This window comes from Triticum urartu, chromosome 3A, assembly GCF_056163025.1.
Source record: "Triticum urartu cultivar PI428250 chromosome 3A, HENAU_Tu73, whole genome shotgun sequence".
Taxonomy (NCBI): domain Eukaryota; kingdom Viridiplantae; phylum Streptophyta; class Magnoliopsida; order Poales; family Poaceae; genus Triticum; species Triticum urartu.
In genome coordinates, this window is record NC_141875.1 from 277,500,369 (window position 1) to 277,513,750 (window position 13,382).

Consider the following 13,382-nt stretch of genomic DNA (forward strand, 5'->3'; position numbering starts at 1 on the left):
AGGTATCGATGAGAGGCCATGTAGGAGTACATGGTGGGTTGTTTCATTGAGGCCGTCCTTAAGAACTGAGATCTGTATGTGTGATTTAAGAATCAGTTACTACCATGCATTGGGATCCTTAATTGACCCTCTCGGCTTCTTAACCACCCTAGTACTCTGTCCAGGAGTTGGAACTAGTTTATGGTGTTTATAGGTTATGTATTGGAGACCGTGCGTAGCGCTGACCCTAGGGGTGGGCTATGATGCGGTAGATACACCGTGGCACGGTGTACCGACTCACCCGTTTGGTGTCTCAGGAACCCTGTTCACATCGTTCGAGGCCGTATGTGGAAACCTCGGCCGGACTCCCTGCGGATGGAACCTGGATAGGCGATAAAGCTGGACTAGAGACTTGAGTGTTAACGTAGGCCGTGGCCGACATCCTCGTTGGGCTTCCGCTTGAAGGTTGCCGAGTACATGTCGTGTAAACGACGGTAAGTGATGAGAGCATGTATGAAGAAGTACACCCCTGCAGGGTTAACATCATATATTCGAATAGCTGCGTAGGTTGCCTATATAGTGGTGTCTATAACGACGGTAAGTGATGAGAGCGTGTAAAGGACTACTAGGTTGCCTATATAGTTCTTAGACAAGTTAATGGTTGCCGAGTACCACGGATGTTCCTCTCGTAAGATGACGAGGGAGGATCCATGGTGGAGTATTGTGTTGGTGATTAGTGGACTCGTGTGCGAAACTATTTTACAAGTGGTGTCTCGTAGGATAGCTTAGCCAAGAGTCAAAGCTGGCTTGCTGCAACAACTCCACCACCTTCTAGAGAATGAGCATGTATAGTAGGATCTGTTGTAAGACTTGCTGAGTACCTTTGTACTCATGTTGCTTTAATTACTATTTTCAGACGACAACACAGCCTCCTCCGACGGGTTTTACGTAGACCTCGACGTCGATGAGTGACTTGCCACCCAGGTGGTGATTCTGGCCATGGAGGGGCCTATGTAGATAGACAGGCTTCGTCAAGCGTTCTTTCTTTCTAGTGTTTGTACTCAAACTAGTTTGCTTCCGCATGTGCTTGTATGCTTGTATGACTTGAGTGTCGGGTCATGTGACCCCTACCTGTATGAACATGTTATGTATGGCTCTCTGGAGCCTTTAAATAAAGTACTTTGAGTTGTAGAGTTTTGTTGTGATGCCATGTTGTATTTACATATATCGAGCATATTGTGTGTATGATTGAAATGCTTGGTATGTGTGGGATCCGACAATCTAGTTGTTTATCCTTGGCATCCTCTCTTATGGGGAAATGTAGTCTAGTGCTTCCATGAGCCATACTAGTCTGCTACAGCCCGGTTCACCGGAGTCCTGCTAGCCCAGCACTACTCCTCAGGACACTTGACTGGCCGGCATGTGTTTCACTTCATTCTTTTGTGTGTCCCTTCGGGGAAATGTCACGCAGTGACATCCGGAGTCCTGCCTAGCCTGCTACAGCCCGGGTTCCCGAAGTCCTGTTAGCCCAGTGCTACAGCCTGGATTCACACGCTGCTGACCGACATGCTCGATGTGATTCATGTATGCCTGTCCCCATAGGTTAGTTCCGCTCTGGGTTCACGACTAGCCATGTCGGCCCGGGTTCTCTGTCATATGGATGCTAGCGACACTACCATATACGTGAGCCAAAAGGCGCAAACGGTCCCGGGCCATGGTAAGGAGACACCCGTGGGAATACCGTGCGTGAGGCCGCAAAGTGATATGAGGTGTTACAGGCTAGATCGGTGTGACTTGGAATCGGGGTCCTGACAGAAGGGATCCTTGGGGCAAGCCTTGTGGAGGTCCTTGAAATCGACACATAGGCGCCATGATTTGTCCTTCTTTGGTACCATCACCAGGTTTGCTAGTCAGTCCGGGTGTTTTATTTCTCTAATGAATCCGGCCTCGAGTAACTTGTCTAGCTATTCTCCCATGGCTTGTCGCTTAGGCTCTGAGAAATACCGAAGAGTCTGCTTGACAGGCTTGAATCCCTTTGGAATGTTTAGGCTATGCTCGGCCAGCCTGCGTAGGGTCCGTTGGGTGGACCAATTTGACTATTTCATCCACTGGTTTAAAAAGAGGTGGACTTGGGTCTTTTGTCAAGTATCACGTTGTCCCTGTCCACTTTGGAGCACAGCGCAGTTAGTTCTTCGGCCGCAAGGGCTTCGGAAAATGCCTTGAGGGCCAGTGCGGCGGTTTTATTTTCGGCGCGGAGTGCTATGTCTGGATCACTAGCGAGAGTGATGATTCCATTTGGCCTGGGCATCTTGAGCTTCATGTACCCATAATGTGGTATAGCTTGGAAGATCGTGAATGCCTCCCGCCCTAAAAGGGCGTGGTATCCGCTACTAAACGGGGCCACTTGGAATGTGATTTCATCAGACCTATAATTCTCCGGCGTGCTGAATACCTCATCTAGTGTGATTTTTCCCGCACATCGTGCCTCCCAACTAGGGATTATTCCTCTGAAGGTCGTGCTGCTTTGCTCAATGCGGCTCTTGTCTATTTCCATTTTGCTAAGAGTCTCCTCCTAGATGAGGTTTAATCCACTGCCACCGTCCATGAGCACTTTAGTAAGCCGGAAGCCGTCCACAATTGGACTGAGGACCAAAGCGGTTGGTGCTCAGGCTGTTCGGAATTGAGGTTCGTCACTGGCATTGAAGGTTATAGCCATGTCGTTCCATGGATTTATTGTTGCAATGTGGCATACTTTGGCGAGGCTACGGAGTGCTCGCTTGCGCCTATTATTTGAGGAGAAAGTCTCGAAGACTGTCAGTACTATATTATTATTTTCCACGGGATGGTGCTCTGTGGTATTGTTGATGACGAGGTCCTCGCCGCTCTTGGCCACCTGCCGGAGTATCCAACATGCTCTAAGGCTATGTGTTAGCATGGTATCCGGTGTACTATGAATTTTTCATGGTCCATTGAGCCATCCCTCCAATACGGTTCCTCGCCCTGTAGTGGGCTTTGGTTTCTTTGTAATTGGATCGGGTGACTTACGAGAGTACACCCTTTTAGTTCGGACGAAGGATTTAGTGAGAGCCGGAGGATCCCAGAATTTTGTTTGGGTTTTCCAGGTGTTTTCCATCGCACAGTAATTCTGCACTATGGCCGCCAAGTCAGCGAAGTGTACTATGTCACGGCTACTTATGGCGTTGAGGATTCCTTTGTACGTGCAATTTTTGCAAAAGAATGAAATTGCGTCTTCCTCGCGACAGTCCTTGACCTTGCTCATTACAAGGAGGAATCTGGCCCAAAAATGATGTGATGTCTCTTGGGGCTCTTGTCTAATGTGGGAAAGATCACTTATGTGAGGGTGGGTGGGTAGATTTAGGTCCAAACCCTGACCCAATCTGAGACCCAGGGGCAGAGGAGTTTTCAAGCTTGGCACTTCGGGCTTCGGGACGTTGCCCCATAGTTCTGGTCCGCTGTCCGATTCTAGTTTTGAAGCTTGGGCCATATCCTCCCATAGACGGGTATCCGGCTCGGAGAGCTCGGGAATCCGAACATAGTTTGTCCTAAAAATAGAGGAAGAATCGCTCCATCGCTCCTCCACCACCGCTATCTGATGGGTGACCGGCGGAAAGTTAATCTCCCTTTGGTCGGGTTTAAGCCCGATCTGATCATAGTCCGTAGCGACTCCCAAGGCGGCAATGTGATCCAAGAGCTCATTCAAGGAAGAGAGATCCATTGGATCCATCTGCTCGGTGAATCTCGAGTCAACGTGGAGGCTGTTTTTGATGACCCGAGATATCATCGTCGGTGCAATGGCCGAACGGGCGGTCATGACGAAGCCGCCTAGTCGGAGAGTTTGGCCTACAGCCAGGGCTCCCCCAGAGGTAATGTTGTCCTTGACAACTAGATGAACCATCAGGCCTTATCATGACGGCACAGTGGAACTCTCAATGAAAGAACCAATGTTGGTGTCAAAACCGGCAGATCTCGGGTAGGGGGTCCCGAACTGTGCGTCTAAGGCTGATGGTAATAAGAGGCAGGGGAAACAATGTTTACCCAGGTTCGGGCCCTCACGATGGAGGTAATACCCTACTTCCTGCTTGATTGATCTTGATGATATGAGTATTACAAGAGTTGATCTACCACGAGCTCGTAGAGGATAAACCCTAGAAGCTAGCCTATGATTATGATTGTCCTTGTCCTACGGACTAAACCCTCCGGTTTATATAGACACCGGAGGGGGCTAGGGTTACATAGACTCGGTTACAAGGGAGGAGATTACATATCCGAATTGCCAAGCTTGCCTTCCACGGAAAGGAGAGTCCCACCCGGACACGGGACAAAGTCTTCAATCTTGTATCCTCATAGTCCAACAGTCCGCCAAAGTATATAGTCCGGCTGTCCAAGGACCCCCTAATCCAGGACTCCCTCAGTCGACATCGACCTCCAGTACGTCGCCGGTCATCCCGGCATAGATCAGAAGGTTACCGTCGCCTAGTTGTGCATGCACCATCATGTCCTCATCTACCACTACTGCATGGCCACAAAGCCTTGCGACCGTTTCAACAGGTTTGTCGAGAACACCGACTACAAGTTTGCCATGGTGGAAACCACCGATGATGTAAAAGCATTCAGTGTTACGGGCTTCGCCTACAAGAACCTTGTCAAAATTCATGACCACTACAGTGTCTGGGGCAGCATGAAAAAGGACTCCCTAGTCGAACTCGCATCAGCCATCATCGACCCCTACTACGAAAAGATGAAGCAGGATGCCCAGAGAACAAGTCCTGTATCCTGGCACAGGCCCTGGATGCGGCAACTAGATGAACCTCACCTCAGGTTCGCGACCAAGAGCGTGTACACATGCTACGAGATGTACCGGCGGATCATTGACATGCGGAAGTGTCTCGTTAACCAAATCGACGAGCCCGGATCGAGCCACAAGTAGAGCAAGCATCACAAGAAGTAGATGATGATCAAATGATCGTTTATGCTAGTTAATCATGCATGTAATATATAGTTCACTTTATTGGTGTGTGGAAATGTCATTTGTGTAGTAGCCACCTATGTAACTATGCATGTAATAGTTTACTTTGGTGTGTGCAAATGCCATGCTTGTAGTAGCCACCTATGTAAGTGGATGTTTAATTTGGTTATGCAACCATATCCTTATAAGTGTGTGTATATATGACGTTGTTCTGTATGCAATCCCATCGCACAACACACACGTCTTATTAGCAGCAACCGTTTGTGTTATTATCGGTCTTCACACACATTTCGGCTGACCCTTCGGTTATTAGCAGCAACGACGGGTGCACTGTAGCCACGCCGGCCCTGGTCAGCATGTAGGTGGGGCACTGTTGCCACGCCTCGGCTGACCAAAGGAGTTGGTGGAGCACTGTTGTCTCGCTCACCCTTGAATGGAGACTTGTCCCATCGTACGACTTGGATGGGACGGGAGCTGACCCGTGCCGGGTTGAGGAATACGCCAACGGGGAGCTGGCTTGTTGGAGAAGTCTTGATATGCCGGGTTCGGCCGTCTTGCGCTAGCCGTTGGGGCCGGGTAGAGTAGTTTGGCCGGGTTGAGCAACCCGGCCAAGTGCGAGCTAGATTGAGGGGCGTTGTGGGCCCCGATGTTTTTGAAAAGGATTCGAGTTCCATTGCTTGCCCGGGGTTCATCCCCCCGACAGTAATCCCGGAAGCTCTGAAGGTCCACCGTCTTCAAGAGGGAGGGCCTTTGCAGTTTTCCCCCTAAGGAGGCGAAATAGTGACCGTCAGGTCCGGCAACACCCACTGTGTGCCGGCTTCTAGAAGCCGGATCGCGGCATGGGCGGGAAACCAAGGAGTCCGCTGAATCTTGGGTCAATCTTTTGGGCTCTGCACTAGTGCCATGTGGCGCTCGGGAGCCGAAGGGGCCTGACAGGCCACACGAGCAATAGGACAGGACGATGGGCTGGGGCCCGACACTGTGCGCCCTTGGCCCATGCGTGCGGATTTATTGCGGCATTCGCGAGTCGGTTGCCATTCTCGAGGTAGTTATTATGTGCGTATGTGCGCACTTATTGCTGGGAAGTGGGAAAGGCGAGCGCAAATGATCCCACTTCCCCATGTTTGGAGCCGTGGCTTATAAATTGGGGGGAGGGGGCGGCGGAAATCATTCTCGCTTGCACTCCACTGCCTTTTCGTCCTCCCTGCGCTTCTTGCGACCGCCGTGCGCTATGATGCCCACCACTTTGAGCAGAGCTTCACCGTCCATCTTTTCGTCTCTTCCTTTCTTTGCTTCACCAATGGCGCTCATGTCGGGCTCGTGGATGGGCTCATCCATCACCGCAGAGGACATCGTGTACCTCCGCTCCACTAGGCGCTTGCCGAGGGAAACGGAGGTCGCCGTGCGCCTCCCAGAGGGCGAGCGGGAGACGTAGCTGGAGGGGACGGAGCGCGTGGCCTTCGGAAAGGGAAGCCCCCGAGCGTCGTTCTGGGACCCCATAGTTTCATATGGTTACAGAAGGCAGTGATACATACATGCACACAACTAACTGTAAAACAGGCGGAGGAGTTCTGCGTCCCATGGATGGGTTGTTTCTTCGCCGGCGGTGTCTCTCTTGCGCTTGTTTCACTTGCGGGCGTTGATGAGGTAGTAGGCATTGTGGTCGCACAAGGCCTTGCTGATGATGAAGGGGCCTTCCGATGGGAAGGACAACTTGTGTTGGCCGGCTTGCTGTTGGACGAGTCGGAGGACGAGGTCTCCCTCGCGGAATGCGATGGTCTTGATCTTCTTGCTGTGGTAGTGCCTTAGGCTTTGCTGATAGATGGCTGACCGGCTAAGTGCCAAGAGGCGTGCTTCTTCCAGTAGGTCTTCGCCGTCTTCGCGGGATTCCTTGGCTTTGGCTTCGGCTTCAGTGTACATCATGACGGGTGGCGAGTCGAACTCGACGTCGGTCGGGATGACAGCTTCGGCTCCATAGACAAGGAAGAACGGGGTGAACCCGGTCGACCGGTTTGGCATTGTGCGGAGACTCTAGAGGACGGCTGGCAACTCGTTGAGCCAGCTGCCGGGTGAAGGACGAGCGACTCGACGAGCCACGGCTTGATGCCAGATAGAATGAGGCCATTGGACGACTCGACCTGGCCGTTGGACTGCCGCACACGGAAGCCAGGTCGAGGCGGATGCCGGAGACGGAGCAATATTGCACGAGCGTGACCTTGGCGAAGTTGGTGCCATTGTCTGTGATGATGCTGTTCGGGACTCCATAGCGCACCACGATATCCTTGATGAACCGGAAAACTGTTGGCCCGTCCAGCTTCTTGATCGGCCGCGCTTCGATCCACTTGGTGAACTTGTCCACCACCACCAGCAAATGCGTCATGCCACCTCGAGTGATCTGGAAAGGACCCACCAAGTCGAGTCCCCAGACCGCAAAGGGCAAGGTGATCAGGATGGTTCGGAGTGCTGAGGCCGGCTAGTGGTTGTGCTTGCTGAAGCGTTGGCATCCCTCACACTTGAGGACAAGCGACTCGGCATCTTGGAGGGCCGTGGGCCAGTAGAAACTACGGCCAAAAGCCTTGGCCACTAGGGACTTCAAGGCGGCGTGGTGCCCGCACTCGCCCTGGGGTATATCGAGGAGGATCTCAATGCCCTTGTCTTATTCGACGCAGCGCTGAAAACACCCATCAAACTATGCATGACGAGCTCGTTGTTGATAAGGTTGTAGGCAGACGCCCAACATTGCACTTGTCGAGCCTCGGTCTCATCCATGGGGAGAACCCCGTTCTCCAGGAATTCCGAGATGGGTAGGGCCCATGATGGGGCCGTCACCACGGTGAAGATGGCCACCACGGCGGCTTCTGGGACGGCAGCCCCCGAGCCGGTGGTGGTAGCCCCCGGGTCGGGAACGGCGGTGGACGGGTCAAGGAAGACGACGGTCGGGTCGAGTGTTGCAGCCCCCAAGCCAGGTTGGACAGTCCCCGGGCTGGGTCCAGCAGCCCTCGGGCCAGGTTCGGCAGTCCTCGGGTTGGGTCGAGCAGTCCCTAGGCCGGGTTCAGTGGTCCCCAGGCCAGGTTCGGAGTCCTCTGGGCTGGGTTCGACAGCTCCCACACCGGGTTCGACAGCCCCCGGGCCGGGTAGAGGCGCGGCCGGGTTGTCCGAGACGAAGATGGACTCGGAGTCCAGGGCCGGCTTGATGGATGGTTTGTGCAGGTGCTCGAGGGAGACGCCAGATAGGACAAACTGTCGGTATGAGCCTATCTTGGCCAGCGCATCGGCGGCTTCATTTTCCGCTTGCGGGACATGGAGAACTCGCAGCCGTCGAAGAACCAGGATAGCTGCTGGACGAGGAAGTGGTAGCTTGCCATGTTGGCGTTACGAGCATCCCACTCGCTGGAGCACTGCTCCACCACAAGGTCCGAGTTGCCGTAGCACATGATGCATAAGATGTCAAGTTCCTTGGCAAGCCGGAGGCCATGCACAAGGGCTTCATATACGACAATGTTGTTGGAGGCGGCGAAGTGGATCTGGAGCGCGTATCGAAGCTGGTCGCCCTTCGGGAAAGACAGCACGATGTCGACGCCTAAGGCTCGTTGCATCTTGGAGCCGTCGAAGTGCATGCGCCAGTGCATCGAGTCCGGCGGTGGCGGCAGGTACTGGGTCTCGGTCCAGTCGACGAGGAAGTTGGCCAGGGCTTGGGACTTGATCGTGGTGCGGGACTCGTAGAGGATGGTGTGGCCGGCTAGCTCAGTCGCCCACTTGGCAACCCGGCCAGAGGCATCCCAGCAACCGATGATATTGCCGATGGGGCCATCCTGACCACGGTGACAACATGCTCTTGGAAGGACTGCTTCAACTTCTTGGTGGTAAAATACACGTCGTAACACATCTTTTGGTAGTGCAGGTAGTTCTGGTTGGAGGCGGAGAGGACCTCGCTCAGATAGTAGACCGAGCGTTGGTCGGCTTGGATCTTGCCCGTCTTCGGCCGCTCGACCACCACCACTGTGCTGACCGACCACGAGGTGGCGACAATGTAGAGCAACAACGGCTCCTTCTCACTTGGCGTGGCTAGGACAGGTGCGGTGGAGAGCATACGCTTGAGATCCCGGAAAGCGTCATCTACCTAGTCATTCCATTCGAACGGTGTCGTCTTCTTCAATAGCTAAAACAGGGGCAAGGCCCTCTCACCTAGCCGGCTGAGAAACCGGCTGACCGAGGCCAAGCAGTCGGTGAACTTCTAGACATCATGCAGCTGAGCCGGCTTGCGCATGTGCTTGATGGCCTTGATCTTCTCCGGGTTCGCCACAATGCCACGCTCTGAGACGAGGAAGCCAAGTAGCTTTCCGGCCGGGATGCCGAAAACGCATTTCTCTGGGTTGAGCTTAATATGGTACTCGCGCAAGTTAGCAAAAGTTTCCTTCAGGCCGTCGAGGAGTGTGAGGTGCTGCTTGGTCTTCACCACCATGTCGTCCATGTAGACGTGGATGTTGCGGCCGAGTTGCGGCAATAGGTATTTCTGCATGCAGTGTTAAAACGTGGCGTCGGCGTTCTTCAGGCCGAATGACATGGTGATGTAGCAATACCCCCTGAAGGGCGTGATGAAAGACATCTTCAGGGTGTCGTCCAGGTCCAGCTTTATCTGGTGATAGCCGGAGTAAGCATCTAGGAAGGACAGGAGCTCACAGTCAATGGTGGAGTCGATGACTTGATCAATCCGAGGGAGGGCGAATGGATCCTTGGGACAGGCCTTGTTCAGGCTGGTGTAGTTGATACACATGCGCCAGGTCTTGTTTTTCCTTGGGACAAGGACTGGGTTGGCCAGCCACTCGGGGTGGAACACTTCCATGATGAAGCCGGCCGCCAAAAGCTTGGCGATTTCTTCACCGATGGTTCTTCTCTTCTCCTCGGAGAAACGACGTAGGGGTTGGCGGGCAGGCTTGCCATCCTTGCGGACATGGAGTTTGTGCTCGGTGTACTTCCTCGGAATACCTGACATGTCCTTTGGGGTCCATGCGAATATATCCCGATTCTCACGGAGGAAGTCGACGAGCTCGCCTTCCTATTTGCTGTCGAGGCGGGTGCCCACGACAACGTATTTGCTGCGGCTGGGGTCTTCCAGGTTCAGCTTGACCTTCTTGATCTCCTTGGAGGGCTGGAACGAGGCCTCGTTGGCCGACTCCTTGGCCGGGGTCGACACGGCCGGTATCTCGTAGGCCAGCGCGATGATTCGGTCGAGCAGGCGCCGCTCCTCGGCTATGATCAGTGACTCGGCCAGTTTGGCGCCGTCTCGGGCACACTCCAGGGACTTGTGGTAGTCACCAGTGATGGTGATGAGGCCCTTCGGACCCGACAGCTTCATCTTCAAATATGCATAGTGGGGGACCGCCATGAACTTGGCGAGTGCGGGCCGGCCCAGCAGTGCATGATACGCGCTGGATAGGTCCACCATCTCGAACCAGAGTGGCTCGCGTCGGAAGTGGTTGATGTCGCCGAACAGGACTTCGAGCTAGATCCGGCTGATCGGAGAGCAGGACAGGCCGGGTACGGTGCCATGGAAAATCGCTCAGGTCAGCTCCAAGTCTTTGGCCTCTAGGCCGAGCTTGGTCATGGCGTCGCGTTAGAGGTTGTTGATGCTTCTGCCGCCATCGATGAGGACCTGGGATAACTTGCACGTGCGATGGGGCGCGACTATTGTGACGCCCCAAGACCGGTGCTCCTGATGCCTTCCATGGATTCTGAGATCCGTCGTGTGAGTTGTTGGTTTGTTGCATTCATCCTTGCATCATTTGCATTGCATCATGTCATCATGCAACCCATTTTAAAAACTCCACTAAATAAATCGCCTGGATCTTTGATCCATTTAAATCGAGGGAATTCACATGGTGATTTCTCTTTATAACATATCCTCCCAATACTTAGGGAGCTACACTAAACTATTCCATTAACTTGGAATCACCCATGACACATTTGCATTATTCTTCAACTCTTCCTTTATCCGACTCAACTTCCTATCCTTCCTTTTCGACCTTTTAGTGAAATTGAGTTGCAATTTTACTTCTCCATAAATGTTCCAAATCTGCCCATAAATCACATATGGTGTGTAGGGTCACCCCCGATAATTTCAACCCATTTGGAGTTTATTTGAATGGGTTTTGAAATTCAAACTTGTCTGAGTTAAATCCAATAGGTGTGGATTTTACTTCCTCTAAAAGTACTCAGGCTAATTTTATCAAGTTCCTCGCATTTTTGTGAGTGCGGGAAAATAACACCCATGCCCAAGTTCTTTCCTAACCGTCTCTTTCTTTTTTTCTCTCTATTTCTTTTCTGCTAAAGAATAAAAGAGAAGAAAATAAGAGAGAGAGAGAGAGAGAGCGAGAGAGAGAAGAGCCCGGCTGGGCCTCCCACCAGCCGCAACCTGCAGCTGGACCAGCCTCCCTGGCCCACCTAACCCATCTTAACCCTAGGCCGACCTCCCTTGCTCGATCCCCTCGTCGCTCTCCCTCACCTTCTCCCTCGTTCCGCCACCCTAGAGACCACGCGCCCACGCCCGATCTCCTCACCCCCCTCCATGCCTCTGCTTCGCCCATCCTCTGCTCGCTCAGCCATGGCGCTCCGCCGCCCTTGTCTAGCTCGCGCCGGCGACCAGCAGCAGGTCGTTGCTCTGCACCGCCCCTCCTCTACCATGGCATCCCTCCTCCCATGCCTCCTCTCCTCCTCCTTCTCCTCTTTGCCACCAACCTGCCTCGACCTCGCCATCGGCAGCAGTAGCAGCAGGTGTGGCAGCCTCTCGCCGACGTCGCGCCTGAACCTTCCCCGTGCCTCGCCTTCGACCTCGGCTTCCGCATTCCATGGCCATCAGCGCCACCAACAGTAGTTTTAGGCCGTCCCCATCGCCGCCCTACTGCACCTTGTCTCCGGCCCTGCCCATCGGAGCCACGCCTCCCGGTGCCGGCAGCTACATCACGGGTCTTCCTCCTTGACGCTGCCACCTCGAGCCTCCCCATGCCGCGCGAGACCGTCGTGCCAAGTTCCAGCCGCTACCGCTGCAAGTCCCGCGGCCGTCGCCCCTGCATCGCGCCAAGTCCCTACATCGCGCCGCTGTTGCTGTTGAAGCCAAGTCCAATGGTCACCGAGCATGGAATTCGCCAAGTACCACTACCAATACCACAAGTACACCACCAGTAAGACCACACGGATGGTTGGACGAGTACTAAACGAAACGCCAAGTACCACGACGACCTTCGACATGTACCCCTACACCACACCGAAACGTCGAGTTCATCGTCGTGACCCCGAACATCTATGGAAACTTGTGCAACTATGAACGGGAACGACCACCATCGACCCCAAGTTACTCGGATTCGTCAAGTCCCTCTACGAAAATGCGTACCACTATCGCCGCCGAGATCGCTAGAACCTCTACCAACGACCCTGGAGCATGCGAGAACCTCTACTGGTGACCTCGGAGCGTGTACGACGACCGTCTCGAGAACGTCTACTTTCTCTACACCGCTCCGAATTTGATCCATTCTGAAAAGGCACGCTTCGAAGGTATAACCGCTGAGAATATGACCCGTGAACGAATGCATGTGTTGTATAAGATGCATGTTTGGATGTTGTTTCTTCTCATGAACGTTAGTTGTTCCCTCGTTTGACACCGCCGTCGGCCCGTGGGAACCCAGAAACCGGGAGTAGCCCACCATTTCTTGCGTGTTCCACACATCCGCACACTTCTCTTTCGCATCGGTATCTCAATCGAGTTACCGGAACCGATATCTTGCCGTGGCACCCTTTTGTTCCGCCATGGTGACAAATGCTTCATAAATATGCTCATGTCAACATTTTCATAAAACTTGCATATGTCATCCGCATCATGAAAACAATATTTAAAATGTGTAAAATTGTTGTTTGCTTAAAATTGCTAAATGCATATGGGGATTTACCGGAATTGTTGTTTATTGTTCCGGCCTTGTTTAAACTTGCTGAAAAGTGTAGTTTACTTATGCTTCACCTCTTGCCATGTTAACCAACAATTAATTTTGATGAGTACTTAAACGAGAGGGAACTAAATAATTGTTGTGGTGTTTCGTCAAGATGCAACTCATTGCATATTGAGCTCCACTTAATTTGTGGTGTTGTTTGTTGCACTTTTCCATGCCATGAATCATTAAACGGGATATACATCATACTTGATTGTGCATCATGCCATGTTTATGCTTGTTGGTTTACCATGTTGTTTGCTTCTTTCTGGTGTTGCTTCTTCTTGATAGTTCCGGTCACGTTGCGATTGTGAGGATCCGTTCGACGACGTTGGCTTGTCTTCTTCATGGAGTCGTTCTTCTTCCTAGCGGGATTTCAGGCAAGATAACCATCACCTTGGATCTCACTACTATCTTTTCTATGCTAGTTGTCTTGATGC

General features: G+C 52.8%; 3 protein-coding genes across 3 annotated transcripts; all 3 read right to left on the reverse strand.

Moving 5' to 3' along the window:
- Positions 1 to 6,592: 6,592 nt before the first annotated feature.
- Positions 6,593 to 6,985, reverse strand: LOC147979449 (uncharacterized). The gene has a single exon (XM_087515209.1). It carries the CDS (start codon positions 6,983 to 6,985, stop codon positions 6,593 to 6,595), a length of 393 nt encoding a protein of 130 aa, XP_087371335.1.
- A 1,235-nt stretch (positions 6,986 to 8,220) lies between these two features.
- On the reverse strand, positions 8,221 to 9,056 carry LOC147979450 (uncharacterized). Its single transcript, XM_087515210.1, has 2 exons — positions 8,766 to 9,056; positions 8,221 to 8,721 (listed from the first exon to the last, which is right to left on the reverse strand). The coding sequence occupies exons 1-2, from the start codon at positions 9,054 to 9,056 to the stop codon at positions 8,221 to 8,223; spliced, it is 792 nt and encodes a 263-aa protein (XP_087371336.1).
- Positions 9,057 to 10,022: 966 nt separating this feature from the next.
- Positions 10,023 to 10,412, reverse strand: LOC147979451 (uncharacterized). Its single transcript, XM_087515211.1, has one exon. The coding sequence runs from the start codon at positions 10,410 to 10,412 to the stop codon at positions 10,023 to 10,025; it is 390 nt and encodes a 129-aa protein (XP_087371337.1).
- Positions 10,413 to 13,382: the final 2,970 nt, after the last annotated feature.

Excerpts from the sequence above, each read along its gene's own strand:
- LOC147979449 (XM_087515209.1), bottom strand. The coding sequence starts at position 6,985 with ATGCCAAACCGGTCGACCGGGTTCACCCCGTTCTTCCTTGTCTATGGA.
- LOC147979450 (XM_087515210.1), bottom strand. The coding sequence starts at position 9,056 with ATGCTCTCCACCGCACCTGTCCTAGCCACGCCAAGTGAGAAGGAGCCG. Across the intron at positions 8,722-8,765 it reads TGGTCAGGATGGCCCCATCG|TGGGCGACTGAGCTAGCCGG; the intron begins GCAATATCATCG and ends CGGGTTGCCAAG.
- LOC147979451 (XM_087515211.1), bottom strand. The coding sequence starts at position 10,412 with ATGGTGGACCTATCCAGCGCGTATCATGCACTGCTGGGCCGGCCCGCA.